Source organism: Gorilla gorilla, chromosome 11 (genome assembly GCF_029281585.2).
Source record: "Gorilla gorilla gorilla isolate KB3781 chromosome 11, NHGRI_mGorGor1-v2.1_pri, whole genome shotgun sequence".
In the NCBI taxonomy this organism is placed as follows: Eukaryota; Metazoa; Chordata; class Mammalia; order Primates; family Hominidae; genus Gorilla; species Gorilla gorilla.
The window spans coordinates 59,884,760-59,900,042 of NC_073235.2; the positions used below are offsets into that span (position 1 = coordinate 59,884,760).

A 15,283-nucleotide genomic window follows, 5' to 3' on the forward strand; every position below is an offset into this window, starting at 1 on the left:
TCTTTTTTTTTTTCTTTTTTTTTATTATACTTTAAGTTTTAGGGTACATGTGCACATTGTGCAGGTTAGTTACATATGTATACATGTGCCATGCTGGTGCGCTGCACCCACTAACTCGTCATCTAGCATTAGGTATATCTCCCAATGCTATCCCTCCCCCCTCCCCCCATACTTATCTGCCATCTGTGTTTCTTCTTTGGTTTCAATTTAGATTTTTGGCCCTTTTTAAATTAGGTAGTTTATTTTGTTATTGTAGAGTTTTTGTATATTTCGGATAACAGTCCTTTATCAAATACATATTTTGCAAATGTTTTCACTCAGTATGTACCTTGCGTTCTCATTCTCAATGGTGTCTTTTGCTGAACAGAAGTTTTTAATTTTAATGAAATCTAGCTTATCAATTATTTCTTCCTAAGGCCATCTAGATTTTCTTCTATGTTATCTTTTAGGAGTATTATAATTTTGCATTTTACATTTAGGCATATGATCCATTCCAAGTTAATTTTTGTGAAAGATGCAAGGTCATGTCCAAATTCTCTCTCTCTCTCTTTTTTTTTTTTTTTTTTTGGTATGTTGATATCCAGTTGTCCTAGCACTATTTCTTGAAAAACTATCTTTTCCACATTTCTTTGCCTTTGCTTCTTTGATAAAGATTAGTTGGCTAATTATGTGATTCTGTTTCTGGGCTTTCTATTCTGTTCCATGGATATATTTTTCTATTCTTTTATCAATACTATCCTGTCTTGACTACTGTAGCTTTATAGCAAGTATTGAACTTGGGTAGTGTGAGTCCTCTGACTTTGTTCTTCTTCAATTTTGTGTTGGCTATTCTAGGACTTTTGCCTTATACACTTTAGGATCAGTTTGTCAATATTCACAAATAAGTTGGTATTTTGATTGGTATTGCTTTGAACCTATAGATCAAGAGGGGAAGAACTGATATTTTGACAACATTGAGTTTTCCTAGCCTTGAACATAAAATATGTCTCCATTTATTTGATTTCTGTCATCAGAGTTCTATAATTTTTCTCATATAAATCTTGAACTTATTTTGTTAGCTTTATACCTAAACATTTTGCTTTGATTATATGATAATATAAATGGCATTGTGTTTTAAATTTGAAATTCCACCTCTTCATTGCTAATATATAGGAAAGCAATTGACCTGTATATTATTCTTTTATTCTGCAACATTGCTTTCATCACTTATTAACTTCAGTAAATTTGGAGTTTTTTTCTGTTGATTATTTTAGATTTTTTAAATAGACAATCACATTATCTGTGAACAAAGACAGTTTATTTCTTCCTTCTCAATCTGTATAGTTTTTGTTTCCTTTCATGTCTTATTGTACTAACTAGAAATTCCAGTAAGATGTTGAAAAGGAGTGGTGAAACAGATGTCCTTGTCTTGTTCCTGATCTTAGCAGAAAAGCATCTAGTTTCTCACCATTTAAGTATGATGTTTATTGTAGGAATTTTGTTTAGATGTTCTTTATAGAGTTGAGGAAGTTTCCCACTATTTCTAGTTTGCTGAGAGTTTTTATCGTAAATAGGTATTGGATTTTGTCAAACACTTTTTCTGCATCTGTTGATAAGATCATGATTTTTCTTCTCTATGTTGTTAATGCAATGAATTGCATTAACTGATTTTCAAATGTTGAATCAGTCTTGCATACTTGAGATAAATCTCATTTGGTTTTTGTGTGTAATTCTTTTTATGCATTGTTCAGCACAATTTGCTACTATTTTTGAGAATTTTTGAATCTATTTTCACAAGAGATGTAAGTCTGTAGTTTTCTTTCCTTATAGTATCTTTGCCTGGCTTTGGTGTTAGGGTAAAGCTCATCTCATAGAATGAGTTAGGAAATAGTTCCTCTGCTTCTGTCTTCTGAAAGGTTGTAGAGGATTGGTATAATTTCTTCTTCATGTGTTTGTTAGAACTCACCAGTGAACCCATCTGGTCCTGTTTTTTTCTGCTTTTGAAGGTTTTTATTTATTTGATTTCTATTTACTCAAATTCTATTGTTATTCAAATTCAAATAGATATAGGCCTATTCAAACTCTCTACTTCTTGTGTGAGATTTGTTAGATTGTACCTTTCAAGGAACTGGTCCGTTTCATCCAGGCTATCAAATTTGTGGGCACAGAGTTGTTTACAACATTTCTTTATTATGCTTTTAACGTTCATGGGATTTATAGTGGCGTTTCACTTTCATTTCTCATACTAGTAATTTCAGTCTTTTGTCTCTCTCTCTCTCTCTCTTTATTTATTTATTTATTATTATACTTTAAGTTTTAGGGTACATGTGCACAATGTGCAGGTTAGTTACATATGTATACATGTGCCATGCTGGTGTGCTGCACTCACTAACTCGTCATCTAGCATTAGGTATATCTCCCAAAGCTATCCCTCCCCCCTTCCCCCACCCCAAAACAGTCCCCAGAGTGTGATGATCCCCTTCCTGTGTCCATGTGTTCTCATTGTTCAGTTCCCACCTATGAGAATATGCGGTGTTTGGTTTTTTGTTCTTGCAGTAGTTTACTGAGAATGATGATTTCCAATTTCATCCATGTCCCTACAAAGGACATGAACTCATCATTTTTTATGGCTGCATAGTATTCCATGGTGTATATGTGCCACATTTTCTTAATCCAGTCTATCATTGGTGGATATTTGGGTTGGCTCCAAGTCTTTGCTATTGTGAATAATGCCGCAATAAACATACATGTGCATGTGTCTTTATAGCAGCATGATTTATAGTCCTTTGGGTATATACCCAGTAATGGGATTGCTGGGTCAAATGGTATTTCTAGTTCTAGATCCCTGAGGAATCGCCACACTGACTTCCACAATGGTTGAACTAGTTTACAGTCCCACCAACAGTGTAAAAGTGTTCCTATTTCTCCACATCCTCTCCAGCACCTGTTGTTCCTGACTTTTTGATGATTGCCATTCTAACTGGTGTGAAATGGTATCTCATTGTGGTTTTGATTTGCATTTCTCTGATGGCCAGTGACGGTGAGCATTTTTTCATGTGTTTTTTGGCTGCACAAATGTCTTCTTTTGAGAAGTGTCTGTTCATGTCCTTTGCCCACTTTTTGATGGGGTTGTTTGTTTTTTTCTTGTAAATTTGTTTGAGTTCATTGTAGATTCTGGATATTAGCCCTTTGTCAAATGAGTAGGTTGCGAAAATTTTCTCCCATTTTGTAGGTTGCCTGTTCACTCTGATGGTAGTTTCTTTTGCTGTGCAGAAGCTCTTTAGTTTAATTAGATCCCATTTGTCAATTTTGTCTTTTGTTGCCATTGCTTTTGGTGTTTTAGACATGAAGTCCTTGCCCATGCCTATGTCCTGAATGGTAATGCCTAGGTTTTCTTCTAGGGTTTTTATGGTTCTCTCTCTCTTTTTTTTAATTTAGCCTTGCTAAAGGCTTTTCAATTTTGTTAATGTTCTCAGGGAACTAGCTTTTGGTTTCATGATTTTCTCTACTGAATTTCTAGTTTCTATTTTATTGATTTATGTTCTAATTGTTGTTAATTATATTCTTCTATATATTTTGGATTTAATTTGCATTTCTTTCAAATTTCCAAAGGTAGAAGCTTATATTATTGATTTTAGATCTTTTCCCCTTTCTAATACATGCATTAAATGTTCTGAATTTCCCAATAAGCACTGCTTTTGCTGCATACCACAATTTTTGATATGTTGTTTTTATTTTTATTTATTTTAAAATATTTTTTAATTCCTCTTGATATTTCTTCATTGACCTCTGTGTTATTTGGAAGTGTGTTGTTTAATCTCCAAGTATTTGAGGAATTTTCTAGCTAATTTACTTCTAGTTTAGTTCTATTGTGATCTGAGAGCAGACATTGGATGATTTATGTTCTCTTAAATTTGTTAAGGTATATTTTATGGTCCAGTATGTGGTCTATGTTGGTGAATAATCCATGTGAGTTGAGGAAGAATGTGTATTTTTCTGTTTTATAATAAAGTAGTTGATAGATATCAGCTATATTCAGTTGATTGATGATGTTATTGATTTCAGCTATGTCCTTGCAGATTTTCTGCCTGCTGTATTTGTCCATTTCTGATAGAGGGTGTTGAATTCTCCAACTGTAATAGTGGATTAAACTAACAGACTACAGTTAGTTTTCATTTCATGTGTTTTGCTGCTTTGCTAGGCACATATGCATTAAAAATTGCTATGTCTTCTTGCAGAATTGGTCCCTTTATCATTATATAATGTTCCTCTTTATCCCTGATAATTTTCTTTGCTCTGAAGTCTCTTCTGTTTGAAATTAATACAGATACCCCCACTTTCTTTAAAGTAGTGACAACATGGTATGTACTTTTCCATCATATACTTTTAAATTCTATATTTAAAGTGGATTTCATGTACACAACATATTTATTTCTCTATAAAGAGATATATAAGTTTCTGCTGTGGGTTCCTGCCCTAGTCCATCATGATTCTTTGCATGTGCCTGTCTGCAATAAGCGGGACAGTGATTTGCCCTGTGACCTCACTTCTTTGATGCATCTAAAAAGAGCTGTTGATTTTTCAGTTAAGTTTTTTTTTCTTTCTTTCTTTCTTTCCTTTTTTTTTTAAGACAGAGTTTCAGTCTGTTGCCCAGGCTGGAGTGCAGTGGTGCAATCTCGGCTCACTGCAACCTCTGCCTCCCGGGTTCAAACCATTCTCTGCCTCAGCCTCCCAAATAGCTGGGATTACAGGCGCCCACCACCAGGCCTGGCTAATTTTTGTATTTTTAGTAGAGACGGGGTTTCACCATCTTGGCCAGGCTGGTCTTAAACTCCTGACCTCGTGATCCACCAGCATCGGCCTCCCAAAGTGCTGGGATTACAGGCATGAGCCACTGCGCCCGGCTGTTAAGTTTTTTACTTGCTGTTAAGACAGAGTTGTGACTTCCAACTTCCTTACATGCCCGACCAGAAGCCACAAGTCTGCCAATATTTTTTATTTATTTTTATTTTTATTTTTATTTTTTTAGACGGAGTCTCGCTCTGTCGCCCTGGATGGAGTGCAGTGGCGCGATCTCGGCTCACTGCAACCTCCAACTCCCGGGTTCACGCCATTCTCCTGCCTCAGCCTCCTGAGTAGCTGGGACTACAGGTGCCAGCCACCATGCCCGGCTAATTTTTTATATTTTTAGTAGATACGGGGTTTCACCGTGTTAGCCAGGATGGTCTCAATCTCCTGACCTAGTGATCCACCCGCCTCGGCCTCCCAAAGTGCTGGGATTACAGACGTGAGCCACTGCGCCCGGCCCAAGTCTGCCAATGTTTTTAAAATAAAATTTTGTTTACATTTTATGTTAAATTTTACATAAAATTTTAAAAAGTATTTAAATTTTCTCAAGTAATTCAAATACTTTATTATTCCACTGTGGTTTTTATTTATTCGTTTTACTCTTTTTAGTTAATTAAAATGTGCTTATTTTTTAGTAAACTTTATTTTTTAGAACAATTTTATATTTACAGAAAAATTGTGAAGATAGCACAGGGTTCCCAATATTAGATGTGAATAGGGGAGACTGAGTGCAAAAATACTTTGTACCCAGTTTCCTATTATTCACATCTAATGTGATTATGGTATATTTGTTACAAGCACTGAACCAATATTGGCACATTATTAACTAAAGTTTAAACTTTATTCAGAATTCCTTTTTACCTAGTGTCCTTTTCTGTTCCAGGTTGTTCTCCAGGATACCATGTTCTATTTAGTCATCATGTCTCCTTAGGCTTTTCTTGGCTATGACAGATTCTCTGACTCTACTCATTTTTAATGATCTTGACAGTTTTGGAAGTGCTGGCGGATATTTTATAGAGTATCTCTTAATTGGAATTTGTTTGGTGTTTTTCTCATGATTAGACTGAAGCTATGGGTACTGGGCAAGAGGACCACTGAGACAAAGTGTCATTCTCACTATATAATATCAAGGACACATATTAGCAACATAAACCTATGGCAATTGATGTTGATCTCGATCACCTGGCCGGAGTAGTGTTTGTCAGGTTTCACTACTGTTAAATTACTTTTCCCCTTTTTCCATACCATACCCTTTGGAAAAAGGTCATCATATTCAGCCCACACTTAAGGAATGAGGAGTTCTGCTCCTCTTCCTTGAGGGTGGAGTATCTACATAAGTAACAGGAAATTTTTCCATACAGGAGGTTTGTCTCTTCACTCCATTTATTATTTACTCAGTCATTTATTTATATCGCTATGGACACATGAATGTATACTTATTTTATATTTTGGGTTATAATTTAATACTGTTTTATTTGTTGCTCCAAGTGTTTCATCTTTGGCCAGTAGGAGCCCTTCTGATTGACTTCTATTCCCCTTTGACATATCTCAATCTTTATAAGGTTTTTTTTAAAAATATTTTATTACTTTCTGACATTACAAGATGCTGCAGGCCCTTCTTGTTCATTCCCTGCCCCAGACCTAGAATAAGCCATTTCTCCAAGGAACTCTGGTTTATTTTATTGGGGAATGGTATTAGAAGCCAAGATCTTGGTGCTATGTGTGTTCATTGCTGCTAAAGTGTCATTACTTCCTTGACCTCTCAGCTGACAGAGCAAGGAAATAAGTGTGTATAAACTAATTCATGCATACACAGATATCTATAAATATTTATGTATGTAATCATCCATACTTTTATTAAGCTAATATTGAGTGCATACGGATGTCTAATCTAGCATTCTCCCTTACTTATCTGTGAACTTTGAATCCAACAGTAAGAAATCTGACTCCCATTATCAGCCATAAGAATTTATTAACTCTTCAATTGCAGTATACATATGTAGCACTGTCAGAGTTATTAATTGTATTCATGTGGAAAGCAAGTTTTTCTGTTAAGTTTTTCTGTTAGAGCAGAATGTTTTTGTGTGTTTTATTTTGTCTTTCATTTTATAAAGTCCAATCATTTCCAGAGCTACTTAGCTCAGCATCTTTTTTTTCCATGCTCTTAAGTTGTTTTATACGTTTTTGATACAATTAGATTGTTTTTGTTACATTCTTCATTCTATCCTGGGATCCCCCAACCACCTAAGTGGACTTTTTGATGATTTGCATGCTTTAAGGATAACTCTTCATTCTGTAAAGTGCTATGGGTTTTGGCAAATGCAGAGTCATGTATCCAAGATTACAATATCACACAGAAGAGTTTCATCACTATATAAAACTCACCAGTCTTCCTCCTATTCAAGCATCTCCATGCCTTCTTCCCAGCCCTAACTCCTTAAAACCACTCATATCTTTACTATTGCTATAGTATTGCCTCTTCCATCATGTCATATAAATGGAAACATACAGTATTAGTCTTCTCAAACTAGTTTCTTTTACTTAACAACATGCATTTAAGATTCATAGTGTCTTTTAATGACTTGATAGCTTATTTCTTTGTAGCTGAATAATATTGCATCTTATAGATGTAACCGTTTGTATATCCATATTTTCTCATAGCCTATGACTTGTCTTTTGATTCTCTGAACAGTGCCATTCACAAAGCAGAAGTTTTAATTTTTATAAAGTCTAATGTATCAACTTTTTCTTTCATAAATCATCCTTTTGATGTATCTAAAAACTCATTACCACACCAAAGGAAATCTAGAATTTCTCCTATGCTATCTTATAGAAGTATTACAGTTTTGTGTTTTATACCTATGTCTATGATGCATTTTGAGTCAATTTTTGTGAAACATATAAGAGCTTGCATATTGGACAGAACCATTTGTTGAAAACACTATCCTTTCTACATTTAATTGACTTTACTTCTGTGTCAAAGATAATTACTATATTTGTGTGTGTCTATTTCTAGGCACTCTGTTCTGTTCCACTGATTTATCTGTCTATTCTTTTGCCAATACCATGCTGTAATGATGACTATACTTTATATTAAGTCTTTAAAAGGATATTGTAATTCCTCCAACTTTGTTGTTCTTCAGTATTTTCTTGGCCATTATATGTCTTTTGCCGTTCCGTATAAACTTTAGAATTAATTTGTTGATGTCTACAAAATAGCTTGCTAGAATTTTGACTGAGATTACACTGAATCTACAGATTAAGTTGGGAAGAACTGAATTGTAAAACTATGGAGTCTTCCAATCCATGAACACTGACTCTCTATTTAGGGTTATAGTTTACCATATTGAGATCCTGTAATGTTTTGTTAGATTTATATCTAAGTATTTTATTTTTGCATGCTGTCAACATATTGTTTTTCCTTTTTCAAATTCCAGTTGTTCATTGTTGATATGTAAGAAAGCAATTGACTATTGTATGTTAACCTTGTATCCCATGACCTTGCTATACTCACTTAGTAGTCCCAGGATTTTTTGTTGCACTGTTGATTCTTTGAGACTTTTCACATAAACAACATATCATCATAAAGAGTTTCTTTTCTTCCCTCCTAATTTGTGTATCTTTTATTGCTTTTCCTTGCCTTATTGCACTAGCGAAGATTTTTCATACAATGTAGAAAGGAGAAGTGAGAGAAAATGTATTTGCTTTGTAACTGATCTTAAGGAAAGTGTCCAGTTTGCCACCATTATAATATTAGTGTAGGCTTTTTGTAGATGTTCTTTATCAAGCTGAGGAAGTTATCTTTTATTTCTAAGATATACATTTTTTATTCTTTCAAACTTCTTTTTTTCCTCAAGTTCTGATAATTTTGTGATATCTTCTAACTTTTGCTCATGGCTGATCATTTCCTTTTGTGCTTTGTAGTTTTGATAAGTGTTTTGTTTACTTTTCTGTGTAAAAGTTCCTACTATCATCTGCTTATAAAGATGCGCCTGCCTAGAAGTGGCAAACTTCAGTATGCCAATCACTATTCACTTAAATGCATTCAGATTCAAGTAAAATTTGAAAGCAAATAACTAGTTCATTCTTTCTTATTCTTTTTAAATCTTCTTTTATCATTTCACACACCAAGGAGACAAAGTCAAGAGGCCAGAAAGTTTCTTAATCAACTTTTTGGCTAGTTATGCAATCTTGACCAGGTTATTTCATTCCAAAATTCACTAATGCTTCCATTTCTTTATGTGGAAATTATTATGACAGTCACTAATTTTTACTCAAGGAGATTTAGAGACAGCTCAATACCCTTATATTATCAAGTCTGTGAACTCCTTGAATGGTGTTACAAACAGACTAAGGTGGTCCCCTGATCCCTACCTCCTAATGTTCATGATTGTGTAATCCCTGCTTCTTGAGTGTGGGTGGGCCTGTGACATGTTTCTAACAAACAGAACATGGTACAGTTGATAGGATACTATTCCCATCTTAATGTTACATTATTAGGCGAGGTGACGGGAAGTCACTTAAGAGGTTATGTTACATGGCAAAGGCGATAACATTGTATTATTTAAGACTCTGTCTTGTTTGTAGCCTCTCCCTTTTTCCTCTTCATTACCAGCTTTTAAGAATCAAGTTGCCATGAATTGTATGGCCACCAGGTAATGATTCTGACAACAACCTGAAGGAGCTTAAAGGTAGATCCTTCTCCAATCAAGCCTCCAGATAACAACACCAAAATTGCAGTAAATTGCAGGTTTGTGAGATCCTGAGCAGATCCAGCTAACCTGTGCCCAGACTCCTGGCCCACAGAAGCTTTGAGATAATAAATATATTTTAGGCTTCTAAGTTTGTGGTTATTATTTATTTATTTATTTTTATTTTATTATTATTATTTTTTTTTTGAGATGGAGTTTTGCTTTTCTTGCCCAGGCTGGAGGGCAATGGTGTGATCTTGGCTCACTGCAATCTGCGCCTCCCGGATTCAAGCGATTCTCCTGCCTCAGCCTACGGAGTAGCTGGGATTACAGGCATGCACCACTACACCCGGCTAATTTTTGTATTTTTAGTATAGACGGGGTTTCATCATCTTGGTCAGGCTGGTCTCAAACCCCTGACCTCAGGTGATCCACCCACCTCGGCCTCCCAAAGTGCTGGGATTACAGGTGTGAACCACCGTGCCTGGCAGTAATTTGTTAAATAGCAATAAAAAAGCTAATAGTGCAAAATCTCAATTAAGTAAGTAGCGTCTTTTAAGGTCCTCAAAGAAGTAAATGTTGAGAATCACCCAGGTTTTTTAAAAAATCTGCTTTTAAGACAATTATTTCTTTATGGTAGAGAGAAATGTAGGGAGAGAGAGAGAGAGACAGAGAAAGAGAGAGAAAGTCCTGACACTGAAAAATAGCATTCTTTATTTCATAAAGGCATCAAATTTTGATTTTGTAGCCCATAGGTATGTAAGGAAATGGATATAAAATAACAATACTTTTATGATCTGAGGGGCTCAATATAGTTATGTATTACTTACTATTTTTAGTATGTATACATTCAAAAATGTCTGTACTTTGGTGATCAAGACACACATACTATTTCCAAGTTTGATCTCTTCAGTGCAAACTGGGATTTTAAATGCTATCTGTATCATGCACTTAAGATATAAAATTATTACAAAGTAGAAAGTCATAAATAAAAGTTCACTTCCAAAAATATATTACTAATCTGTTTGTCATGGTTGTGTTCTTCAGCCACATGATAAAGTAATTCCCAATCTACGTGATTCAAATTTGGTTTATCAAATGCCCTTCTAGAAAAATGCATTTTCATAACAGGTTGTCAATTAATGGAATTCACCAGTAATACATATTTGAGAACTTTCAAGTTAAAAAAACACTTTTCAATTTTTTTTCCAGTAAATTATATCAGAGTGAATCACTATGCACCAGAAGTTTCTTCTAAAGCCCGACTGAAGTCATAAATTAGTCTGAAAGTTATACTGTGAGAAATTTACCCACATTTCTACTAAACAAAAGCTAATTTTCTTACAGCTTGTGAAATATAGAACATGACATACCCTTCCTTCCTGTACTTTGGTTAACCAGTACTTTTTTCTTTATTCTCAGAACATACCTCGACTCTAATTCTTACCGCAAACTAAAGTGATGCTTGCTCTGTCCCTTCCTTGCCCCTTTTTTGCATTTGAGGTCTACTGTCATACAGCAGTATTACACTTCTGTATTAAAGTCACAAGAAAAGCAAATGATCTACGGTCTGCTTTCCCGTATGACCTATGTCATTCTATGTAGTTCTCAAAGCATTTTTTCACCTTGTAGAAGATTTCAAAGTCATCTTTCCTCAAATAAATGTGGTGTTTCCTTCCCCTGGACTTTGTGAAATAGGATAACAAGAAATGCTGAATTCATATAAGTAGACCTTTAACAGGATGATTCTAGACTATGATGAGAAATAAGCAATACCAGTTGAATCATAACTGGTTTGCAAGCTCTTGTTGAAAATAAATGCACGGCTAATCATGTAGTTATTAAAGAACCTATGTCTGAAACTTGTGTATGAGGAACAGAGAAATGTTTGTTTTCCTATTTACCCAAAGAAATGCACTTATCTGTGCAGCATCTATAATTGTACATTTTAAGTATTCCTGTTGGGTGGAATAAAAAGTACTGTGATGATCACTAAACAGAACAAAAAGAGTAAAAGATATCTGGAATAGACTAGAGCAAGGAAGAACTGGCTTCCAATTTTAGCCCTGCCACTGACTAGCCTTGTGACCCTGAGAACATTTCCAAATTCCTGACTTGTTATCTGTATGCCTAACACCTACTATATAGTAATTGTGAGGATCATACGTAAAGCGTCTTTAGCCAACTAGGTACTCAGTAAATGGTAGACAGTATTGCTATCATTTCTGTGAAAAGTGTGACACCCTGCCTTTCATATGAGTGACTGTCATGCACAGGCCACTGGATGTTTCTCAGTTCAAAGAGTTAATAGAAGGCAAGTCCCAACTAGAAATCTTTTCATAATTTATCATTTCTTTCTTATCTTAGATGCTTCCTTACCCTACCCTCTTTTATCTCAAAATAACTCATTTCTTAACCAGAAGTTTAATTAAATTTAGCAGCTCTACTTAAAGTGAAGTGTTTCTATTTCTCCCAAACACACACACACACACGCACAGAGAGAGAGAGAGAGAAAGAGACAGAGAGAGAGAGAGAGAACTTAAAATCAGCAGACTATTTATTACATAGTCCAGATTGTCTACTCTAGAATATAGGTTATGAATAGCTGTGCCACCAGAACAGAGAATTCATAGACTTTAATGGATATTAAATAAAACATGGAGTAATTGAAAGGCTAGAAGTAATGTGATACTAACATAACCAATAGGCAAAAGACTGCTGAGGTGACAGCTATTTAGAATATACGATATAAAGTGAGAAGTAATACGAAAAAAACTACAGGAGGAAAGTCCTTTTCCCAACCCTCACGTTTTGGATGTTAGACATTTGTAGAAAAAAAATTACAAAGCTGTAGGATTCGGAGAGTTCTAGACTTGCCATTAATGTTCAGGCAGAACAAAAGTTGAATTGGGCAAAAAACATGACATCCCCACCCATTTTGTTTAGACTGTGTATAAAAATGACTTTATTATGATCTTTGCAGCACCCATCTCAGACCACATCTTTCCATAGTTCTCATGAACCTTAACCCCTCCTATTAAATCTTATACTTCCCGCTTTATTGTCACTATAGATGTGAGAAACAGCTGATGGTCATCTTTGTTTACAAGCCATTACAGGTTTGAACAAATTCAAAATTGCCTATTATTAAGCCTCCCCAGGAGCTACTGGGCATAAGCAAACCTAAGATTTTATAACCCAGCAATTATCCTATAGAAAACAGTCCAGATTATTATATTCTGCCACACCTTTATTCATACTTGACTCCAAAAAGTTCTCAATTATTCACAGGGATAATCTAGAAAATAAATATTAGTTTTGCTTTCAAAGACAGTACTGGAATGAGCAGGCACCTGCATTTTTGTTATATTAATTAACTTATTATTTAGTTTTCCTGTCTGCTTAGAAATTGGCTGTTTAGGTTGAAAAATGATTTAAGAAGCAAAAACTATAACACAACAATTTAAATAAAGGTCACTATTGCTGTGAAATGGGATGTCAGTTTTGCAATTCTTCTGCACTTTCCCACCAAGCTGGGATCCGGGTGAGTCTAGAGATATTTGTGAAATAAGCTAATTTGAAAGGACACCACAATCCGTCAAAAGCGACTTTCTTCCTCTTCCACAGCACGATGAAGGCCAGGGATAAATTTCAAGAGTTGCTTTCGGACACTTCCCTTTCTGCTCTTCCGGGGCAGGGTCCCAAACATGCTTGATAAGTTGCCCTCCCACAAGGGAGACATGGATCCGCTGCTGGTGTTACTGATGCTCCGGTTCCTCCTTGAAGATGACCTCCTCAGAAAATCATCCCCCTCCTTGGGGATAAAGCACTCATCATCTGTGCTCGTCTGCCGACTGAAGGCACCCCTGCTGGAGTCCTCAGACACACACGTCTGGTAGCCATCTTCACTGTCCATCGTCATGGAGCTCAGCCAGCTCTTACAGCTGCTCTCACTGGATAATCGATTCCGGTCCACAAGGGCTGGGCCTGGCCCAGGCAGGGGTCCAAACAAAGACAATTCATCCAAGTCCATGTTTTCCAAACTGGGGCAATTAGCTGCATCACCTAGAGCACAAAGTCTACTGTGAAAGGGATCTGTTCATTACTCCCTACAAATAAATACACTACATCAAAACTTCTCTTTGAATGACACGAGAAAGAGTAAGGGTGAAAAATACTTTTCACTGAGCTTTGGCGTGCATGAATAAGTAACTGTTTATGAGGCCATTTGATAAACCTTATAGTAGGGTTTCCTGAACTATTGTTCATAGACCAAGGTTCCATGGTCACAAAAATTATAATATTAGAATAAATTTAAACAAGATGTTTCATATGAGAACAGTTCAGCCCAATTGACAGTCTACCAATGTGGCATCTGAACCTCCAAAATGATCATTTCTTAAATTTAAATAACCCTGAAACCTTTTATTAAAACTCTCACAGAAATGGGGTTCCACAGAATACACTTGGGGAAATACTATCATGATTTTCTCCACTTAGTTTCTCTGATTCTTAGGTACTGTCTTTTAAAAATAATTCTAAAATTATTATAAAATCATTTGAAGTATATAGAAAACAGTTATGGAACAGGTAATTCAAAAGTGTTTCTTAGAGAAAGGATTTGTGAAATCAAATGTATCTTCCAACCTCAATATTCCCAGTTTCATTTTGGAATACTTAAATTCTCTGGAATGATACTGTACCCAGAAATCATCCTTGTCCTCAAGTAAGTAATAATTTATTTGAAGAAATTGAATTTTATCTGCTTGGCTAAATTTTTTTCATTGATCCTTAACAACGTACATCTGGCTCTTCAAACTCTAATGTTAATCACATACCAATATGACCCTCCCTGCTTCCACACTAACTGAGTTGGTTGGTATCTTGTGTGTGTGTGTGTGTGTGTGTGTGTGTGTGTGTGTGTGAGAGAGAGAGAGAGAGAGAGAGAGAACTTGTAATACCAGCCTTGGAAAAACATAATCAGTAAGTGACTATGCTTCAGAAAAAATAATAGAATACTGTACACTCTAAAATGGTTTTATTTTGTACTGATTATCTTTACTGCTGCTGTCTTTTGTCCTTGGTTGACAATATAAAAAGAAACTGTTTTTACAGATGATTTGCAAGGTTGAGTACAGCCAGCCCCATGGTGACTAGTCATAATGCTTTCCTTTTTGCTAATACAACCTACTTCATTTCATCTTGCAATAAGTGATGAATTTCTTTTGATTGGAGAGCAGTTGCCTTATAGAATCACATGCCCTGGATGTTTACTATACATCTAGAAAAAGCAGAACTCCTTCAATTGCTCAAAAAATATGTACAACAATGACTTTATGAGGATCCTGACCTAACAATGTTGTCTATACAAGGCTGTTTCTATAGAACAGCAAGAATTTATATTCACTGGGCCATTCAGGATGCTCCAGAAGTGGAAATGAGGCTAAAAAGCCCTCATGTCTAAAGAAAGCAAGGAGGTGGCTGAATTTACAAGGCCATAAAGAAGTTTTTGTATTAAATATTTCTGCCTCTCTAACAAACTTCACTACCCAAAAGAACTATTATGATTTTTTAAAAAATATTAAATGAAGACATAAAAAGGAGAAGTAACTTGTACATAAGTTTCAAACACTTCAATTTAAAAAAAAAAAACAGAAGTTCATACCAGAACTCTAAGCCATAAATTAGTGACTAGTTAAGGATTAAATTGTTATCTTTTTTGGTAAACAAATTGATTATCACTTTTAACAGATATTCTAGGTTAC

The 15,283-nt window shown here is 35.2% G+C and overlaps 1 protein-coding gene across 1 annotated transcript in view; it reads right to left on the minus strand.

Annotated features, from left to right (window-relative positions):
- Positions 1-10,126: 10,126 nt before the first annotated feature.
- CYTIP (cytohesin 1 interacting protein) overlaps positions 10,127-15,283 on the minus strand; it is a 31,450-nt gene continuing 26,293 nt past the window's right edge. The window contains exon 8 of the mRNA XM_019022826.4: positions 10,127-13,583. Within this exon, the coding sequence (XP_018878371.1) occupies positions 13,117-13,583 (467 nt within the window). The 3' untranslated portion in view covers positions 10,127-13,116. The remainder of the gene's footprint in view (positions 13,584-15,283) is intronic.